At 40.3% G+C, this 21,494-nt stretch overlaps 1 protein-coding gene across 1 annotated transcript; it reads left to right on the top strand.

Moving 5' to 3' along the window:
* Positions 1–8,316: 8,316 nt before the first annotated feature.
* LOC139475682 (excitatory amino acid transporter 1-like) lies at positions 8,317–20,669 on the top strand. Its single transcript, XM_071258870.1, has 6 exons — positions 8,317–8,518; positions 9,256–9,466; positions 15,082–15,315; positions 15,651–15,845; positions 17,578–17,712; positions 20,519–20,669. Exons 1-6 carry the CDS (start codon positions 8,317–8,319, stop codon positions 20,667–20,669), a joined length of 1,128 nt encoding a protein of 375 aa, XP_071114971.1.
* The last annotated feature ends 825 nt before the right edge of the window (positions 20,670–21,494 follow it).

The raw sequence follows: 21,494 nt of genomic DNA, 5'->3' as shown, positions 1-21,494 counted from the left end.
CTTTTAGCAATATTCCAGCAATATCACGGAGGGGGACACCAGAAATGGGCTTCACACATTGTACCCATGTCGGGAATCGAACCCGGGTCTTCAGCGTGACGAGCGAACGCTTTAACCACTAGGCTACCCGACCGCGTCGTCTGTGATAGGAAAAAGGCAAAAGGGCGAACACCTTCATTATGGGCACTCTCCTTTGAATAGTGTATTGTAGAACGACAACAGTATTGCCGCAATCTAAGCCCTGTTTGTTTTCTACGTCACTGTTTCGAAATTTAAAAAAGTGGCTTTAAGCATGGCGATATGTATATATTGTTGTAAAATTAAATCATATAACATATATTTGTTTGATAAATATTATCACGACGGAATTCAGTTTATGATGTCGTCCACTGTACGGTAACGCCTATATCATCAAAGCATTAAATATTGACGTCATGTCTGTCTGTAGAAGATGTTTTACGTCGGTTCCAAATGCCATTTCCGGGTATCATATACATCAGCTTCAGCAAATCTGAAAAGAAACAGAGATTATCAGCCGATAGTATGTATTTTGATTCATGATATGCCGAAATACTCGAGGGAAAATATCTTTTTCATGTCATTTTTAAAATGCTCGATGTTTAAGACATAATGTCACGACTGAAGAATAAATACTTGAATGATTCGAAGCCATTCCTGTGTATAGAAACATACTCATACATTCCGAAACACCGATCTAAACTTTAACGTCAGGCAAATACTTACTAAGTATGGAGCTCAGTAAAAGTATTTGCATACTATCGGGTTGTAATACTAATTTGATCAGATTGGTTTACTGCATCGATAACATCTATTATACGCAAATCAATACGTGGTCTGTTATCTTCAAAAAGCTATTCGGAATAGATGCTACAGTTCCGTGTACGCATTGCAACCCAACTCATTCACTGACTCCTCAGGAGGTGTCGGCGTAGAAGGATCAGGTCAATTCATAGGATCAAAAACACTCCCCGTAGGTAAGCAGCATCCTACCCTTATTAATTACTTATCCAACGTGGACACAATTTAAGGATAACAACTTCTGTAATTACTGTAAAGGCGACATTTCAGTATGGATCCTTGTACCGTTGTCAAAGCAAAGAAACGTCGCCTTTACAGTAATAAAAGAAGTTGTCATCCATAAATTGTGTCTACGTTGGATATAAAACAATAAAGGAACCCACTGAGATCTACGCATAGAGATCTGAGATAGATAAATATATAAAGAGTCAGAGTGACAAAACACTCGCCTCAAGAGTGTAGGACAGGTACAATCGAACATGCTCTTTCTACCAAGATTTCAAAGAAAGTCATACGACTCTTGCTAAGAGTGAGTGAGTTGGGTTTAACGCCGCTTTTAACAGTATTCCAGTTATATCGCGGCATGTCAGCTTAATGTGGGAGGAAAGCCCAAAGTGATGCAGGTCTCAGACGTTTACCACTTCGGTGAAACCCGCGAGTACGGGTATGGTGCTGACAAACCTAGAAACATAATCGGGGCAAACCGGGATTCGAACCCACAATTATAGGTTTCTGGCGTGCCCAAGGGACGCAACTCTGCACAGCGAATCGCGGCGCCTTAGACGACTGGGCCACCCGTGCCCTCCTCTTGCTAAGAAATTTGATCAAGGTTACAATGAGGCCTTAGTAAAGCTTTATGGCAGACATGTGTATGGCATTTCCAAATTTCGACAATACCTGGTATCATCACTACTTGATAGTGATTCATAAACACATGCTTAAGATATTGTTGGAATCGTACAATCGAGAATTCTATGAATATGGAAAGGGTTTTGTCGCTTTTATTATAATATTGAACCCGTGAATGGTTGTTCGAATTGTCGAGTTGCTATCTTAGACTCAATGTTGGTGATGACGGGACTACTTTCCTGATCGTAAATCATTGATAAGTTACTCGTGCTTCCTCATACATTTTGCCACATGATTCTTAAATGTATGAGGAATCCAGGGATTCATTTATCGCAGCTAAGTTTGAAATATTCGTGATCCAATAGTTGTCTCATAACCGGCATACGTGAAACGTCAATTTTTAAACACTATCCAAAATGGCGGAAAGTACACTTTGTCGTTCGTGTTTGAAATGTAAACAAAGCAAAATTCTGATTTTACACTTTGTAGCATTTTCTCCTATTTTGAGAGACCCATTCCATGTCTGAGTACTACATATGTGATAACCGGTACGTCGGGTGACGCCACTCATGACCTTTGTGTAATGTATTAATGCGCCACTGCCATACATGAGAATAGACCAAATGTATCTATTCGATGTTAAAAAAGGTGCGTTTTTAGGGTGTGCAAGAAACAAGATACCGTTTATCTTAAAAGCGAATCAACCGAGCGAACAACTCGTTGGAAGATAAATTGTATCTGACAGACGCCCGTGTATTAAATTCTATCTATCATTCATGAGTAAATTAGCATTTAGATGCACAATGCGTGATAACATTATCTGTATGCGTGCTACGGATAACATTAAGTATAGAGAGATAGGAGCGTGGTGTTTTCATTGCTGTTTATACATGTCGCAAAAGGTAGGTCATAATTCTGTTTCTGAGAGTAGATCATACACCAACATTATCTTAAAATAATAATACATGTTTTGTTTCGAATTCTTTAGGATTCAGTATAACTCTGTCCAGAAGTGGGCATATCTAAACAATTCTATGTGATCATTTGTAAATCCTGGTCGTCTAGTCATTTGAACACCCTGCATGATACAGTACACAGCAAGCGAAAGAACATCTTGTTGTAACATCTGTTTGTTAAAAATGTAATTCATTTACAGGATGCTATGTCACTGTTTGTCGTCAAAATCATCAAATGATTTGTTTCATGACGAAGTCTTTAATTACTTATTGAAACATGTTTAATATTTTGTATCATGTCCGAAATACACATTTTTTTAAAGAACATGACCATGTAGAACTAAAATATAACTTGAGACATACAAACACAACTGTTTTGCGCATATGCTTAATATAGCTGTAATGCTTAATATAGCTACATATTAGGCTGGGACGTTACCTGTATCTAACACAGCGAGTGTTGGGAAGCGAGATACGGTAATGCATGTAATTCTAAACTGTTGTATGCCAATATCGCACCACTTGTATGGCATGGGTAGAATTAACTTATACAAAGGGGGTCATTCCGAGGTCCACACATTTTTGTCAATGATAGTGGAGGGCCTGGATCCCAAGGATGAAGAAGGCTTCCTCTAGGTAGTGTAAAATGTCCCCCATAGCAGAAATGCGTCGCGCATAATGATTGCCAAACAGTTCTCTCTTCAAGGGGGGGGGGGGGGGGGGATGGGAAGAGGTGTAATTCTGGTGAATATGGAGAATGTCCAATGAAAGTTGGAAGTCACAGTCATGCATTGGAGCCATGGTGACAATAGACTTGTGCGCAGATGCAATGTCCTCGTTAGTTTTACACGATGTTTAGCCTTGCTATTCTCACGCCGTTGTCTAAGTATATTAGCATAATATTGGCCATTAATGGTAGGACCTTTTGGCAGGTAGTCCACCATTTGGATTCCTTTGAAATCCCAGAAAACCGTAGCCATCACCTTGCCAGCTGATGGAACAGACTTTGCCTTTACCGGAGGAGGAGGCGTTAGCTGTTTCCACTGATTCGACTGCTGTTGTTTAACCTCTGGTGGATAGTGGTTAACCCAAGCCCACCCATGTTTATAATTTGCTCAAGAAAATCAGATTGGTCTGCTTCAAACTGATGCAAAGTCTCACGAGAGATGATAAACCTGGAGCCTTGGCATCCAGCGATGTAAAACTTTGTTAAACACAGTTCATTCCTCAGAATGTTCTCAATAGAGTTGCCTATTGTATTGGCTATCTAACGTGTGGTGAGTCGTTGATCAATAATTATTTCCGAGTAAAGCTTTCAAAACGTTGGTAGACATGTGGAGGACATTTGAAATGTGGACGCATCGCTGACAAATGTGTCCGATGCAATTCTTTTGATTTGTTCCATATGTTCCCGTGTGGTTTTTTCTGGTGAACATTTGACTTGCCTTTGCATGTGTTTGTGACGGCTGTCACCGGTGGGGTGTCATCTGGTATCATCACTATTTCAAAGTGATTCATGCTCATAAATGGCTGAAAAAATAACGTGGGATCAAATAAGTGTATTATGCAAGAAAGTACGAGACCCAGTTAATTCAGACTGCATATATCAACAACAGTGTCACAGCGACCAATTCAGGACAGCCATTGTCTGAATGAACACTGAATATGCCAAGGCTATTTAAATTGACCTAATATGACGCTGTATACGGCAATTAAAGACAACATAACTTTCCTCACAGGAAAATCTAGATTTGACTACAACTTATTTAATTATAGCCTATGGTTTGTTTATCAAGTACCAGCAGGATGAAATAATTGACATTCATATATCATGCGATATCGAGCTGTGATTCGAACCGAGTGCGAAATCTTGAATAAGGACCTAGATGGCGCATGTCGCTCCTTGTCGATATGTATATAGGAGTGTGATTTTTTCTATACGAATATATTGTGCTATACACGCTATCATCGAGTTCCTGTGATTGGTACTTGCTAAACAAACCATAGGCTACACAATCGTGATCATCTGTGGTCACCTTACCTCGTATTTATTTTAAAACAACCTTCAAATCTTAGCTCCAATCTGAGGTAAACAAGAAATAGTTGGCTTGAACGGGCTTGAACTCAGCAAACGTTCCTGATTTTCTGATACATATTGCCTGAAAAATGAGACTGGATTTAGACAGATGAATGGGACTGAAATGAATAAGTCTCCTTAATTAAATCTCCTCATCTTAATTTAAATATTTTTTGATATAACAAAGGTCAAAGTAACTTATGTTAGTAATTACAATCATTTCCACAATGAATTGGTTCTTTAAACATGAAAGTATATTGCAGCCCCTTTTTATGTTATTTATCTATGTTGACATAGTGTGAGTGAGTGAGTTGCGTTTAACGCCGCTTTTAACAGAATGCTAGTTATATCATGGCGTGTCAGCTTAATGTGGGAGGAAAGCCCGAGGTGATGCAGGTCTTAGACGTTTACCACTTCGGTGAAACCCACGAGTACGGGTATGGTGCTGACAAACCTAGAAACATCATCGGGCCGAACCGGGATTCGAACCCACAATCATAGGTTTCTGGCATAACAAGGGGACCCAACTCTGCACAGTGAATCGCGGCGCCTTAGACGACTGGGCCACCACATCCGCACCTAGCGGGTTAGAGAAGGGAAGATAACTTGAAAAAGATAGCCCTCAGTCATAACGTTATCTTTCTCTGATACAATTAATCAAGAAAGAGGACGCGGATATTGGAAATTAGATACTTCACTTCTATTACATAAAGATTATACAGATTTGGTTAAGATAGTTATAGAAGAAACTAAAAAAGAATGTTCTGAGAATAGCGACAGCAAACAAAGTGAGTTTGATATCAAACTTAAAATAGAAACGATCCTAATGAAAGTTATAGGGAAAACAATTTCTTTCTTTTTTGAAAACATGAAAAACATCTATCAGGATTATCAAAATACAAATTAGAAATGAAACATATAAAAGAAGAAGAAATAAGAGGATTACAAATTAGAAATAGAATGCAATGGTATGAGGAAGGAGAAAAGCCAACAAGTTATTTCTGCCACTTTGAAAACAGACATTATGTCAGTAAATTAATAAATAAAGTTATAACTGGCGATGAAACGGTAATAACATACGGCAATTGTATATTAGATGAGTTTAGAATCTTTTATAACAAAATTATATACTTGATAGCAATGACAGAAGTTACGAAAATTTAATCAATTTAGAGACTCAAACAAAAGATGACCAAATGAAAAACTTATTAGAAAGTGAAACTGATCATTTGCGGTTAAAAACATGAAAAACATGAAAGCCCCGGTATTGATGGCTTTCCTATTGATATTTTTATTTTTTCTGGAAAGAACTAAAATTATGGATATACATATTTGTAAAAAGTACTATAACTTGTGATGACTTGTATACCAAAATCAAATAAAGACAGAACATTGATAAAAAAAACTCTTGAGACTAAAAACTTTATCGAATGCACTCTATAAAATCATGAGTACTTGTATTGCAAACCGTATAAAATCAACATTGGAATTGCTCATTCATAACAATCAAACAGGATTTATTCCAGGACGATCTATTTCAGAAAACACAAGGTTGTTATATGATATTATCTTTGAATCAAAAAGACAAAATGAACCAGGATTACTTCTGCTGATCGATTTTGAAAAGGCATTTGATACGGTATCAAAACAATTTATAAACAAAGTTTTACAAAAATATGAATTAGGACCTGAAATGTTAAGGTGGACAAATATACTAACTTACGATACTACGTAAATCATAATACAAATTGGACATCTATCAGAAGTTTTCACAAATGAAAGAAGCTGTCGACAAGGAGACCCATTGTCGCTATATATTTTCCTACAAGCAGCTGAAATTGTAGGATGTATGATTAGAAATTTAACGTTTATAGAAAAAATTACAGTCATAGAAACTTCAGCATTGTCAAAACTAGTTCACATATTTTCGACACTACCAATCCCTCCTTAGGACCTTGTCTTATCACTTGACAAAATATTTTACGATTTTATCTGGAACAATAAAAAACACAGAATCAAAAGGACCACGTTGACAAGAAAATATGAGGAAGGTGGATTACCCATGATTAACTTTACAGCCTTTATTGACGTTCTAAAAGTTTCTACGTTCAGATTATATTGTACAAAACACAACATATGGTAACCCTTGTAATATCCCTATTAAAGATATATTATCTTGTGCTCATGTTGACAAGCAATTTTACGTTGAATAACCCTACTGGATATATGCAATGAAAACGGATAAATTCATCATTCATGTCATTTGAAGAACTGAAACTAAAAAATCCGATAAAAGGTACAATATTATACTACACAAATTGACTTTTCAATATACCAGACACATGAAAAACAAGAATAAAGAATTTGTATATGAACAGTTGCTTAAGTGATCTAATGAAACATGTTGAAGGCGCTGAATCTTTTATGTCAAATTAATATCAAATGAATAGAATCTTAAGGATTGTGATAAACGGCAATACATTTTTGACTGTGAGTTTAATTGGATAAAAAATATTCACTTTTTGTAGATGTAAACTGAAGGATTTAAAACGTTTAGATTTTCAATACAGATTTCTGCATGGAATTATCTACACAAAGAAGGAACTATTAACAATGAATCTACAGACAACTGTGTATGTAGTTTTTGTGATGACGTTTTATTCCATACAAACTGGACACACCTTCACCCCTGACAATAGGTCACGTTGGGTCGGATATTCTCGTGGGGCGGAAAATCCCACACCCCTCAGAGCGAATGTCTCTCAGCATAGACACTCCTAAACAATGACATCGCCCGAAAATTAATGCAGGCATACGTTGACAAGATCCAACCTGAACATCAGACAGAAATCAGACAATAGAAGCCCGGGATAGGGACGTGATGAGACTCGTCCGTGTACATGTAAATAATATCCACCTTCCACAAGTTGAATATTTCATAAAAGAGCGTCACACAATATAGAATAATATCACTGCTTTTGTACATAATGTGTATTGTTCATGTGCACGTTACCTATATTAGAAACAATCGTCAACGCGACGCTAAACTAAATTTCACTTTGGTGACAGAATGTTCTTAATTTGTCTCGAGTTTCACTGTATGTAAACTGCCAGGCAAAAGAAAGTATACACCCATGTTTTAAGGTGGCTAAAAATAAAACAAACAAGAAATGGTTACTCGATGGTGATGTATTTGATACGGGTATCATAGTTGTGTTTTGGACCTTAAGTTTGCAGTGTTTCTGTAACTGTTTTCTACCTTGTCACATTAAGTGTTTCGTCAAATCCAATTTTCAAGTGTATACTTTCTTTTGCCCAACAGTGTAGTTTCTTCATGTGTGACAGAGATACAAATACGAGTACCCCTCAGACGTATGTAGGGCGGTCGGGTAGCCTACTGGTTAAAGCGTTCGCTCGTCACGCCGAAGACCCGGGTTCGATTCCCGACATGGGTACTTTGTGTGAAGCCCATTTCTGGTGTCCCCCTCCGTGATATTGCTGGAATATTGCTAAAAACGGCGTAAAACCATACTGACTCACTCACTCAGACGTATGTCACAGTTAACTCAATACCTTATGTATGTATCATAACTACACACGTGACGTCTCAGGGTGATGGCGCACAAGTGTCTCCGAGACCATGGACTGCTGATAGCAACCGTCATGTCTGTGGTGGTGGGAGGGGCGGTCGGGGTGTTCTGTCGTCAGCTGAACCTCTCCCCTGAAACCATCCAGCTCATTGGCTTCCCGGGCGAGATATTCATGAGGATGCTGAAGATGCTTATTCTCCCACTGATAGTTGCAAGCATGATTACAGGTGAGTGCCAATGGAAAATTCTGCAATGATATTTTCGCTTAATCAGTGTATGTTGTAATATTTTTTAAATGTACTGCTCTTGAACCAGGACCATGATCGTTAGTATCAAGTTCTTACTGGTAGATAAGAGTGTTCACAGCGAACCACGGCCGCCAGTCTTGTAGAACACAGTACAGTTTACCTGACGCCAGAATGAGTCCTGTATGCGCTACGAACAGGTTATATAGTATTATTCAGGAGCTGTAAGCACGTTTGTATTTACCATATCTCGATTCTTAAAAGCCACAATGCTTAAATCATATTCTTAAATTAGATTTTATTTATATCCTACATATTTATATACAAAAGCCTATCGGATTCTTCGCAAATATATGTACTCTTGAAAATGACATTCGTGAAACAGGTTGAGTAAATTATACAGCCCATCTTTGTATTTGCATTTTGTATGTATGTATGTGTGTGTGCGTGCGTGCGTGCGTGCGTGCGTGCGTGCGTGCGTGCGTGCGTGCGTGCGTGCGTGCGTGCGTGCATGCATGCATGCATGCATGCATGCATGTATGTATGTATGTATGTATGTATGTATGTATGTATGTATGTATGTATGTATGTATGTATGTATGTATGTATTTGGGATCATTCTACAACCAACAAATATGTTAATCCTATTCCGTCAAAAATGTCCAGGAGTTTACAAAGAGTAAAAACATTTGAAGTGAGATTGTTTTGCTGATTGTCAGGTATTGCAAATGTGGACAGCAAGTCGTCGGGAAGAATGGGACTCATCACTATGGGCTATTATATTGCCTCTACTGTGATCGCGCTGATGATTGGCGTGATGCTGGTGTTCACCATCAAGCCTGGACAGATGACTTCTACAGTCCCCCCTGTACCACTTGCCACCCCCGTACACTCTCCCACCCCCGGACAGGTGCTTCTAGATCTGGTCAGGTGAGTATAGTGAGTGATATATGCATCACACTGCGGTCACAAGAACCCAGCTATTTAACGGTCCCCGGATAACAATGATTATGATGAGATAAAATGGGGTTTAACGTCGCGTCTGAGATTATTGCATTTATATAGCGACATGGATGCACATGTGTTTGTGTGGCTGTTTGCACACGTCCGGACGAATGCCGAGTGGACAGTGCTAGCCCATTAGATACCATGCTGCTGTTCAACATGAATAACCCACTCAGACACAGTATACTGACTCCGAGCCGATCAGTCCTTGTATGCCGAGCGCCAGGCAGGGAAACAAGAAGTGCCATATTTTAATCGCTTGGCATGACGCGGCCGGGGAACCCCTGACCCTTCCGATCTCCAGGGTAGAAGAGTGTCTATAATCAGATATTATTGATCATGATTTAAATTAAAATTCAGCCCCCAAAGCATTCCGTGTATACTGTACCACAAAAAGAAACGTCACCATGGATAGATATGTGAGAAACCTTATTTGAAAACGTACTTTGAGACATATTAAAAAGATGAAACTTAGCAAAACTGATCATAAAGGTTGAAATTAAAGTGTCAAATGTTCTTCAAGTGAAAAACAACACCAGTCTCTGAGAAAATGGCAGCACAAGTCAGAATCTCGTGTGTCCGCCATGTGCAACGTCGATACATGGAATGGATGAGGCGGTTGATGAACGCCATAGGCACTTGAGCCCACACTCCGAGGAACGGCTGACGCAGTTCAGCTTCAGTTATCGGCCTTGGTCAGACGTCATTCAGTCATCTTTGAATCTCGTCCCACAGGTACTCAATGAGATTTAAATCGGGACTGAGGGCCGGCCACTGTGTGGTTCTGATGACATTCTGCTGGAGGAACTCTCTTGTTGCTCTCGCAGTGTGGGCATGGGCTTTATCATGCTGAAACTCGTGGTTGCGGCGACGTGCCAAATGAGGTATGGCTTGTGGTGTCAAGACTTAATCAATGTACCGAGCTGCTGTGATACCATTGCCTCTACCTGGACCGATGTTCTGGAAGACCACAGGGCCGACTCTCTTTGCAAGACCAACTCCACCCCACACTATGATGCTCGGACCACCCCACGAGTCTCTCTCAACAACACAAGCATCCGAATAACATTCCCTGACTCTCTCTCCACTTCTGGTTTCGCCCAATGCTGGTGCTGTGTTGTCCATTGAAGACGGTCCAGGCGATGACGTGGTGTCAGAATGGGTCCTTGGTGTGGCTTGTGACAGTGGAGGCGTCTGCTTGTCAATCGTCGACGCACGGTGTACGCACTAATGTGTCGATGGTGTGTCGCCTTGGTCTTTTGAGCAGTTTCCGAAGCAGTAACAAAGCGATCTTGAAGATGCTGTCGCACAATCTGACGATCCTGACGTCAGGTGGTGACCCTTGGTCTTCCACTACGTGGTCGGTCATCTGTAGTGTCGGTGGTCTGGTACCGTTGTTGGAGCCTGTATATGGTCCTTACGTGGACTTGGAATGCATTGGCTACTTGCTGGGCGGTTTGTCCAGCTTGCAATCGTCCAAGGGGTTGGTGCCGCTGATTTGTTGTCAATCTTGGCATGTGGTAGCAATTCAATAACGAATGAATATTATACGATCTGGGTTGATGTTTATAGGGCAAGAAATGGGGGAACGCATATGCATTTCAATTTGCAAGGAACTCACGTGCATCGGGTTACCATGGCCGTTGCCGTGATGAGTTTTGGCGATTGGTTCTATTGTCATCTGCTTTGGGGTTTTTTGTCATCAAATATCATTTTTCCGGAAAAGGTCATGTTTAATTTTAGAAACTTTGACAAAAATTACCCTGGTATTTAAATGACAACTTTCATGCAATGTTACTTGAGGCGACGTTTATTTTGCGGTTCAGTATAGATATGTCGGAATCCTATATTAAAATGTCATGATAATGTGATTGTATTGAAAAATTTAATAGATGTAACTGATACTGACTGTTCATGTGTGGTTGTACGTGCATAATTATAAAAGATATCAAATGAAATTATTCATTTAATATTTTTGTGCAATGTAGATGGCTATGGAAGTAAAACAATTAATAATATTATTGATTTGTTGGTGATGGAATTGGCAAAGTCATCATCAGTTTTGAATACGGAAACAAAATGTCAAAGCAAATTGTATGGTTTGTTTGTTTGTTTGTTTGTTGTTTAACTCCGCACTCAGCAATATTCTAGCTACATGACGGCGGATTGTAAATAATTTAGTCTGGACCAGACGATCCAGTGGTTGACATCATGAGCATCGATCTACTCAACGTGGATATGATTGACATACATCAACCAAGTCAGCGAGCCTGACCACTCGATCCCGTTAGTCGCCTCTTACGACAAGCATAGTCTCCTTTTACGGCAAGCATGGTTTGCTGAAGACCTATTCTAACCCGTCTCTTCACGGGTGGCAAGTTGCGTGTAATCACTGAATGTAAGTGAAATCATTTGAGGTTTAACACCATCATCATTATAGACTTTGACAACTTGTATTAATTCTTTCTTTTTTATAATTTGTTAGATAAAATAATGTAAGTTCACGGTCACTACGTTGGTTCCATATTAAACCCATGAAGATCCGGATTAGAATAGGTCTTCAGCGATCCACGCTTGTAATATGCGCCTGGCGGGATCTGGTGGTCAGGCTCGCTGACTTGGTTGATGCATGTCATCGTATCCCAATTGCGTAGATCGATGCTCATGATGTCAATCACGGCATTGTCTTGTCCAGACTTGCTTATTTACAGACATCCCTCATATAGCTGGAAAATTGCTGAGTGCGGCGTTAAACAAGGAACACTATATGTGCGTTAAGCAAGTAGTCTCACATAAGTATATACTTACTCCTGTCTCGATAGTCGAGACGTCACTATCACAATTTCTGACGATTGCAGTGGCAATTAAGAAACTGAACTGTCAGTGTCAAAAAGCTGTTTCTTGAGTGCTTTTTGTCAAGCTGAACCAGGCATCGCAGTTATCTGACTGCTATTGTCGCCTATAGGTAAGGAGATCGCTATTTTTGTAACTCCATGTTTGTTTTGTGAGAATAAAACCCAGCACCAACTTTAATCGCTTTTAACGATACATCGATGTAAAAGACTTCGAGTTACAGAGCCTTATTCGAATGTTGTTTTGACGGATAATCGAGACTGGTTATTTTCTAGTGTTTTATGTAAATGGTTTTATTTTTACGTTTTCTCTGAAGGAACATGTTTCCAGACAACATGGTACGTGCTGCGTTTCAGTCAACACGGACTGTGTTCGAACTTCGTTCCACGAAGAAAGAGACGGAGATTGGAGTCACGAGGTTCCTTGCGTCAAGTAATATGTCTGTCAATACATCCACCGACGTCCGAAATGACGAGAAATGGGTTGGAAAACTCACCTTCCAACCTGGTCTTAATGCCATAGGTGGGTCATTGGTGGCGGCTTGTGATCAGAAGATCCCAAACTGATATTTTAGTCTCAACAAACTATGTGTTAAAACATGTCGTCTCACATCATGTAATAGATGTAGAGCGGTTTGAAAGGGAAAACTTTGCTGTGGCTTTCGTTTTAACATGGCTAACAACATCAAAATACCCTGGTCTCTGTAATGGTTTGATGTGAACACATTCAGAGTTGAGATGACGTGAAATGGGGTTTAACGTCGCGTTCAAGATTGTTTAACTTATATAGCGACATGCATGTGTGCGTGTGTGTGTGTGTGTGTGTGTGTGTGTGTGTGTGTGTGTGTGTGTGTGTGTGTTTGTGTGCGTGTGTCTGTCTGTGTGTGTGTGTGTGTGTGTGTGTGTGTGTGTGTGTGTGTGTGTGTGTGTGTGTGTGTGTGTGTGTGTGTGTGTGTGTGTTTGTGTATGGCATGAGCCAGGGTAAGAAAAAGGGCCATCTTTTAACGTCTTTTTGGTATGATGTGGCTGGAGATCACAACACCGACCTCCGCTCTCCTGGCAGATGCTCTATACACTACATCACGGAGGCGGTTGTACATATTTGTTGAGCGAAAGGTCAAACAATTAATAGCCACTATTGTGCAATCTGCATAGCCCACTGCGAGGAAATAGCAAAGCTCTGTTTTATCAGATTTGTCACCGTCAGATTTCCACCTCTTCCCAAACGTGAAGAAAATATAAATTGCCAATGCAAGAGATATAACCACAAACAGATTCCACTTGGTGAAAAGGGCAAATAGCTGTGGAAATTATATGAGTGGAACACTGAAATGCGGTGATGACACCAGGCGTTCGCGAAAAGGGTAAGCGTGTCCGGTGTGTGGGTGGCACCCACCATTCACAAAAAAGTAAGTATTTATTGCCTGACCCAGCACAGCAGTACTCCTGCCATACGATGTCAGCATATAAACAAACCAGACAATCAAGTGATCGATGAACCAGAAAACCCAGTGACACCAGAGTACCATTACTGATTTTGTGGAAACTAACAAAAACGGTATGTTAATTTGCAGAGATTCTTCTGCTTATAAGTAAAGAAAAACGTTATGAAATAAATTCGATTTGCAACGCAGTGGAGCGCAGTTTTAACGTCTCGGCCCAAACATTTCTTTCGTAGTTGAGTCACTTTAGATAAATGTCTGGCAAATGATGATGACGTCGTTTTGTCTCTGGAGGACTTTTAACTCCAGGAGGAGGAACCTTCTACACTGGTGCCGGGTACTCAACTATCGTTCACAGATGTATTAGGCTCGGAGGGGATGCTGCTGAAAACTAATCAGCATCAACACCCCCCTCCATCACAGTTAGGATCAGTCCCTTTCAGCATAGTAGTGCAACTTTCTTTTCTCACAAATGATTACTGAAACAGGATCATGCATTGCGACACCTATTTTCTGTTCAACCGCATACATCCTATAATGCTGTTAACAGGTATGCTGTTGTACTGTGCTGTGTTCGGAGTGATCCTGGGCAGGCTCGGTGACAGTGGAAAACACATGCTCGGCTTTTTTAACACACTAAATAACGTCACGATGAAAATGGTGCACATAGCGATGTGGTATGTATTTTTTCATTAACAATAAGCTTGTTGCCTGCTTATAAACTCTTGCATTGGATTAAAATCTCACACCAGAGGGATTGCTATAGACAGTCCAAATATGAGTCTTGACACAAAAATGAGGGTCACGCGGCTGAAATTACAACACATTTCTTATAAATGATGTGATCAAATTAAGTGTATGTTACTTGTATTAACTATATATTCGGCTGCGTTGTATAATCTGTATTTGTCAGAGCTTTCTTCATGACCAGCAATTTTGTAACGTTATGTGCTCAACAGTGGGAAGCAGGAAGGGAATAAGGAAGAAAAATCCTGATGGTTACAATATACCTAATGTACCACACCGTTATACGGCATTGCTCTCTGTCTACAACCCTGGTAATGAGGCATTTGTTGTCAAGGAATGGGGCTCTCTATCGAACTCTGGATATTTGTGTGAAAAAGTAAATACTTCAACAAAATATGTCTGGAAATAATTGGAGGTAGCGATTCCGACGCACAGATAATTAATTCTGAATTCTGAAGTGTTAGAGAACTCCCCATAAACGAATGGTCTGCTGTTTCAGGTTTTCTCCAATTGGGATTTTGTGTCTCATTGCTGGGAAGATTCTGTCCGTGCAGGATCTGACAGGAACAGTGCGTCATCTTGGGATATACATGGCCACGGGTCTGGCTGGTGTCATCATCCATATGTTCCTGGTCGTACCATTGATGTACTTTATTGTCACTCGGAGAAATCCCTACAGGGTATTGTATGGAGTTGCACAAGCCCTGGTCACAGCACTAGCGACTGAGTCCAGGTTCGTGGAATGTGGATCATGAAACCATATTCAGTTTGCTAAATATGGGAGTTTGATGATCTTGCTACAAACGTTGGTTACAGCTAATATAGGATTGATATGTGTGAAAGCAAATCAAGCGAAAAAGATGAAACATTTAAAGACATTGACAAACTGTATGTTCATGAAGTTTCTAGTTTCCCGAAATAACTGGTTTAGTTAGAGTTTTCATATGTTTAGCGAACATAGCACGTCGAAACCAGGGCATAATCAGTCTCAATTATCCGCTGAAACATATTCAATTGTGCGTAAAAAGCAAATAGCGGTGAAAATATCTAACAATGGTGTGTCCACAGCTCTGCTACACTGCTGGTATCTATACGTTGCTGTGAGGAGAACTTGAAGGTTCACAAGAGCATCGCCCGCTTTGTGCTGCCCATAGGTGCTACCATCAACATGGATGGATCTGCTATGATCAACTGCATTTCTGCAGTTTATGTTGCTCAACTTAACGGTATAAGTCTTGGGTTTGCCGACGTTTTAAATCTTTGGTAAGAACGGATACTTTATTTTACTTTGAAATTAATCGAAAGTGTTTCACTATTTATCTTGATTAAGGATTGTGGATCCACGAATATGCGTTGACGGCACTACATCACAGTGTTTCAGTTAAAGGAAAACCTGACGTTGGGCGGGTGGTAGACAATTGCCACTTCGGGGAAGCCCACGAACATGTGTATGGTGCTTATAAACCAAGACTCATGATCAGGGTGAATCTTTTATTGGTACCAACGATCATAGGATTCCGGCACGCGTAAGGGAGGCAACTCTGTACAGGGAATTGATGCTCTTTAGGCGAATGTGATGAGCTAAAGGATCATTTAATTTCTTAAAGAATTCTGGATATTCATTATGTGGTTCCCAACTCTCTGATAGCTCTGAACTGTTGTAATAAAACAGCCGTGACTCATGCAGGATATGTTCTCTCCATTTGCCATGATGACAGCACTTCCGAATTGCTAGTTAATCAACTTTTGTCCATCAAGAACATAGTGGCATTTGGAATATCGCTAGCATCATACAGAAACATTGTCGTAGTGGAGTCTGTGTTAACGAGGTTTCAGTGTATATATGGAATGTACATGTGAACAATGGATTAGGCATTCCATGATAATGAACAGAACCTAACTGAACAAACCTTCCTGTGGATCAAATGGGTACAGAGGTCTTTCATGAGCTCTGTTATATCGAAATAAAGGGAACTGGTAATTATAAACTGTCGGACAAAAGAAAGAATACACATGAAAATTGGATTAGGTAGGCAAGGCAGGCCTTGTTCCGGTGCCTCCAAACTCTCGTTCTTCCATAAGTGACATTGAGCAGAAAGCGACTTTTGTCTGACCAATGGATCCATCTCCAAGTTCTCAGATTCAAGTTCTGTCACACAATACACCATGCTGAACGAGCAGCTTTGTGGTGATCTCTCAACAATTGATGCTTTATGACTCGTCTAGCCCTCAGTGCTGCTACTTTCAACCGGTTCCTGACGGTTCTGGTGCTGAAATGACGATTGGGCAACCAAAGCTGTTTCAGACGATTACTTGTTAAAAAGGGTTCTCTGCGTATGAGACGAAGAAGGTCCCTGTTTTTGCGATGTTTCGTCACAGGAGGTCTTCTGGATCTGGGACGGTCCTGTACATCACCAGTCTGAGCATCACAGCTTATGACAGTGTGTTGATGCCCCAAATTCCCGACCAATGGCATTAAAAGACATTCCTGCGTTATGCATGCTGATTATTTGCCATCTTGTGGCGTTTGAAAAATTGCCTTCATGCCGTGGTCACACAATGTCATGAAATAACTGTTAAAACTGAGCTTAAGGAAGCAAATTTTAACGTTTGGATATACTGCTCGAGGGTAGCATGCTGCACTGGCATACCATGCATGGCACGTGAGCTTTCGACACGCATGACTGATTACGTCATCTCTAGAAAACATAATTCTTTCCGTAATTCTATCTTTTAATGACTGTTACAAATATAGGGACCAAACAATAATGAAATATATTAGGGGGTGCTTAACTTTTTTCTTTGTGCAAACATCCCATCGAATTACCATATCTTGTGTGTTTCACTTTTAGCCACCATCAAACGTGTTTATACACTCTTCTGCCTGTCATTTTATGTCGAGAGCAAATGGAGTGCAGATATAAGTCTGTAGTACCAGAAGAAGACTCTATGATGTGAGCTTAGGCTAGTTGGATATGACCATGTTGTGTTGCAGCCTCCTCAACATCATGGCCAGTATTGGAATTGCTGGTGTCCCTGGCAGTGGCATCCCGTCCCTTCTCATGATACTGAACTCAGCCGGACTCCCCACACACGACATATCCCTGCTCCTCCCTGTCGACTGGTTCACGTTAGTACTATTTATTTGTTTGTTTCTTAACACAGCAGTAAGCAATATTCCAGCAATATCAGCACATCCAGTAAATAATTGAGTCTGGAAGAAACAACCACATGATCAGATAGAACCACCTGATCACCAGTGTGACTTTTGGGCGGACAATTTGACTTCTAGGGGGAAGGGGGTTGAAAAAACACACAGCTCATAATTATGTGGAAATAAAAAACTCAGCTTCCATCTGCTTGAAAAAACATAATTCAGCCTCAATAAAAAGTATTGACCGCAGTATGTCCATCATCATTAATACAGGGTGAGCAAAGCCATAATATTTTGAAAGAGAGACATGACCGGTACCATGAGGTACAGTTACTCTTAATTGTTAATCATTTCAAATCTTCCATGTCAAGAGGCCACATCAAGCAAGTCACTGTGTTGTATCCTCGGACATTGTTATTGACTACACTAGTCCCGCTGTGATATGACTGAAACGGTTGTTGACTGTGATGTGAAATGTCCATTTAGCAAAAATTACAACATAAACATATATATAAATACAAATAGGTTTTTGCAATAACCTTAACTGACGACCAAAAGAAACGTTACCAATACTGTTTGTCCCTAAAAATAGAACCAATGTCATGGAAGATACTTGTATTGTCAGAAGACATGCATTAACAACATACTTACAAGTTTCTCCATGAGAATCAAGTTGGCCTAACATGCATGCAACCTATTGTGAAGAGGGAAGGTTTGTTGTGGTTGGGATTTGCATTGTTGGGGCCTGTTGTAAAGGCTTGCTTTAGCTTGTAGCAATTGTTGGACTATTCGAAAGACACATCTTTTTTTCAGAAGCTTGTATAGAGAGAAGGTGATGCTATAAACGTTTGCTATAAATTTTCGTTAATACGAGGCCAAACAGACTGTGTGACTGAATCTTTTTTTGAAGGATCGACATGGATGCCAATTTTGCTGAAGATATGCCCTAAGTAGGTGACTTGTTTTGCCCGAAGTTACATTTGCTTGGTTTTAGAGTGTGTCCTGCTTCTTTGATCTTTTGGAATACTGCCTTGAGGTGAGATAAGAGATGTCATCTACATACATTAGTATGTACCGCCAATTATTTTCTTTTAGAGCCTCTGAAATGGTTTGCTGAAATGCCATAGCAGCCTTGTTTAGATCAAAAGGGAGGCGATTCCATTCAAAAGCACCATTGGCTTGAATGAAGGCCTAGTTGTGTTTTGTTCCTGGATGGCGGGGTATTTGCCCAAACCCACTTGAACGATCAAACAGACAAACAATTTTGGCATGGCTGTCGCCTACGGCATCAACATTATCTTCAAATTATGGTAGAGGGGGAAATATAGGCTTGATAACTACATTGAGGTGTCTATAACCAACGACAAAGCGATAAGAGCCATCATGTTTTTTAACCATGACAATGGGAGTCTGCCATTCAGAAAAACTGGACTGAACATTAACATTTCTTGCACCTGTTTGGAACATTCTTTCCTTATGGCTGCGGTTTGTGAGTCTAGTGTGTCTGGCGTCAGATGTTTCTATTTTGTGATGATGTAATTATGACCATTCTGAGGACAAAACTGGAGACATGCATTTTACTCTATACATATTCTTTCAATATTGTCGCTATTGTGAGGACAAAAGCTCCATGACGTTCGCAAACAATAAACAATAAACATGGCACATGGCTGCTGTTTTCTTAAAGGGGGCACGGGTGGCCCAGTCGTCTAAGGCGCTGCGATTTGCTGTGTAGGCTTGCGTCCCTTGGGCATGCCAGAAACCTATGATTGTGGGTTTGAATCCCAGTTCACCCCAATTATGTTTCTAGGTTTCTCAGCACCATACGTGGTAGTAAACGTCTGAAACCTGCATCACTTCGGGCTTTCCTCCCATATTAAGCTAACACGCTGTGATATAACTGGAATACTGTTAAAAGCGATGTTAAACACAACTCATTCACTCACTGTCTTCTTAAACTTCAACCCTGAGTTTTGTCTTGTCGTCCACCCTGAACTGCCCATTGAGGGCTCTTGGACAGTACCAATACAGTCTTCTGGACATTGTCCAGTGACTGACAGGATGACTGTCGTAGGTGGTGGTGACTGGCGGTCTGTCCGTCATAGGTTTGTCTTCCGTCTGTCCAGTGTGCCTCTAACGGACCATCAGCTTGGTGACTATCTTTCGGCTGCAGCCCAAACTCCCTGCACCGTGGTCATGCATTGCTCCTTGATGTATCATACAGATGGCTTGTTCTTTCAGTTGTAACGTTATCATCAGCATGTTAATAATAACTGCGCAACGGTTTGGGTGTGTAGCATGTGCATTGCTCAGCAAACTGTGTTGGTTATGTTTGGGCGATTGATTCTCAACCATTTTGTAACACTATTTGTGGTTTGGACTTAACATGTCAACTTTCAACTGTCAACTTTCAGTTTAGGACAATTTGAAGAAAACTTCAAACTGGGTTTTGTTACATTTGGTGTTCTAAAAACTGGTCTTTACTTATAAATTGCTTTATTATACAGGTATTATCATTGTTCTGTTTTAAAATCACCTACATCAGTGAGAAACGTTTAACAACCTTTCTATTGGTTGAATTTGAAATGTGCCGAAGAACCTCAGTTCTGTGTTAAGAGGAAAGAAAAAATAACGTGACTCTACCACAAAGCTCCCCATACCAAACCCATCCTCGCCATGTTTAACTTATTCTGTTGATGTTTTCACTATTGGTGTTGAAATGAGATTTCATACATAGTCTTGATATTCAAAGTATAATATATACAAACATCTACATTTTCAGGAGTCGGATTGCAACAGTCACCAATGTGTGTGGGGACTGCGTGGCTACATCCTGTGTCCAACACCTCTTGAAGCCATACGCTGATGACGTGACTCTGGGTGATCACGCACCTGCTGGTGGCTCTATGGTTCACGAATATGAAACTGTGTAGAGCAAAGAATCCAGTGGCCAATGTCAATGATAATGTCAACGACCCTTTGTGTGTTTCCCACATTAGTCATGGCCACACTCAGACGATGTTGACAGTCGGCCTGTCCTGTCATAACATTACAAAGTGCACACAGCCATAAAACGAAACAAGGTAACATATTTCGGCCAATTCCAACTATTTTAATTTGTGGAAAAGGTTCTAGACCGCAGAGGTCTACAAGCACAGTTATGGAGAGTGATCCTGATTGGCTTGTGCCCTCGCTAAATTGTTTTGCAGTTTATATCTCCAAAGTCTCAAAACGTGTAAAATGCCTTAGCTACGTCACAGTTAGACACTGGTTTTAAGTATATTAGACTATTCTTTTCATAATGATAGCAAATATACCAGTAGTTTCTCGAGATTCCCGAATTGTGAAGGAACGCAAAGATTATTGGGAGGGAACAAGATCCTATAGCAAGGGATTGCTAGGAATATTGCGAGGAAAAGAGGTACTAATGCGAGGGAACGCTATTCGCAAATATTTTTGACAGAGAGAAGTGTGCATTCACAAACCATTAAGATTCTATTTGTGCATGTAGTTGACGTTCCACCCGAAGATGTGTTATCTTATATGTAAACCGAAAAACAATTGAAGCAAAATATGTCTTGTTGTGTTCTTGAAAATGAGATTCTGAAAAGCATTGTGATTTCATTTCGTGTTTCACTCAATAGCCTACAGATACCCAGGTTACAAGTTCCCTCGCTATAGTACCTTGTTTCATCACTGTAGTACCTCGTTCCCACCCTATATTCCTACCGTTCCCGCGCTATAGTACCTTGTTCCAT

Source organism: Haliotis cracherodii, unplaced genomic scaffold (assembly GCF_022045235.1).
Source record: "Haliotis cracherodii isolate W230 unplaced genomic scaffold, xgHalCrac1.p SCAF_3, whole genome shotgun sequence".
NCBI lineage: Eukaryota > Metazoa > Mollusca > Gastropoda > Lepetellida > Haliotidae > Haliotis > Haliotis cracherodii.
Note: the sequence above shows the minus strand (reverse complement) of the source record. Positions and strands in the feature narration are given on the sequence as shown.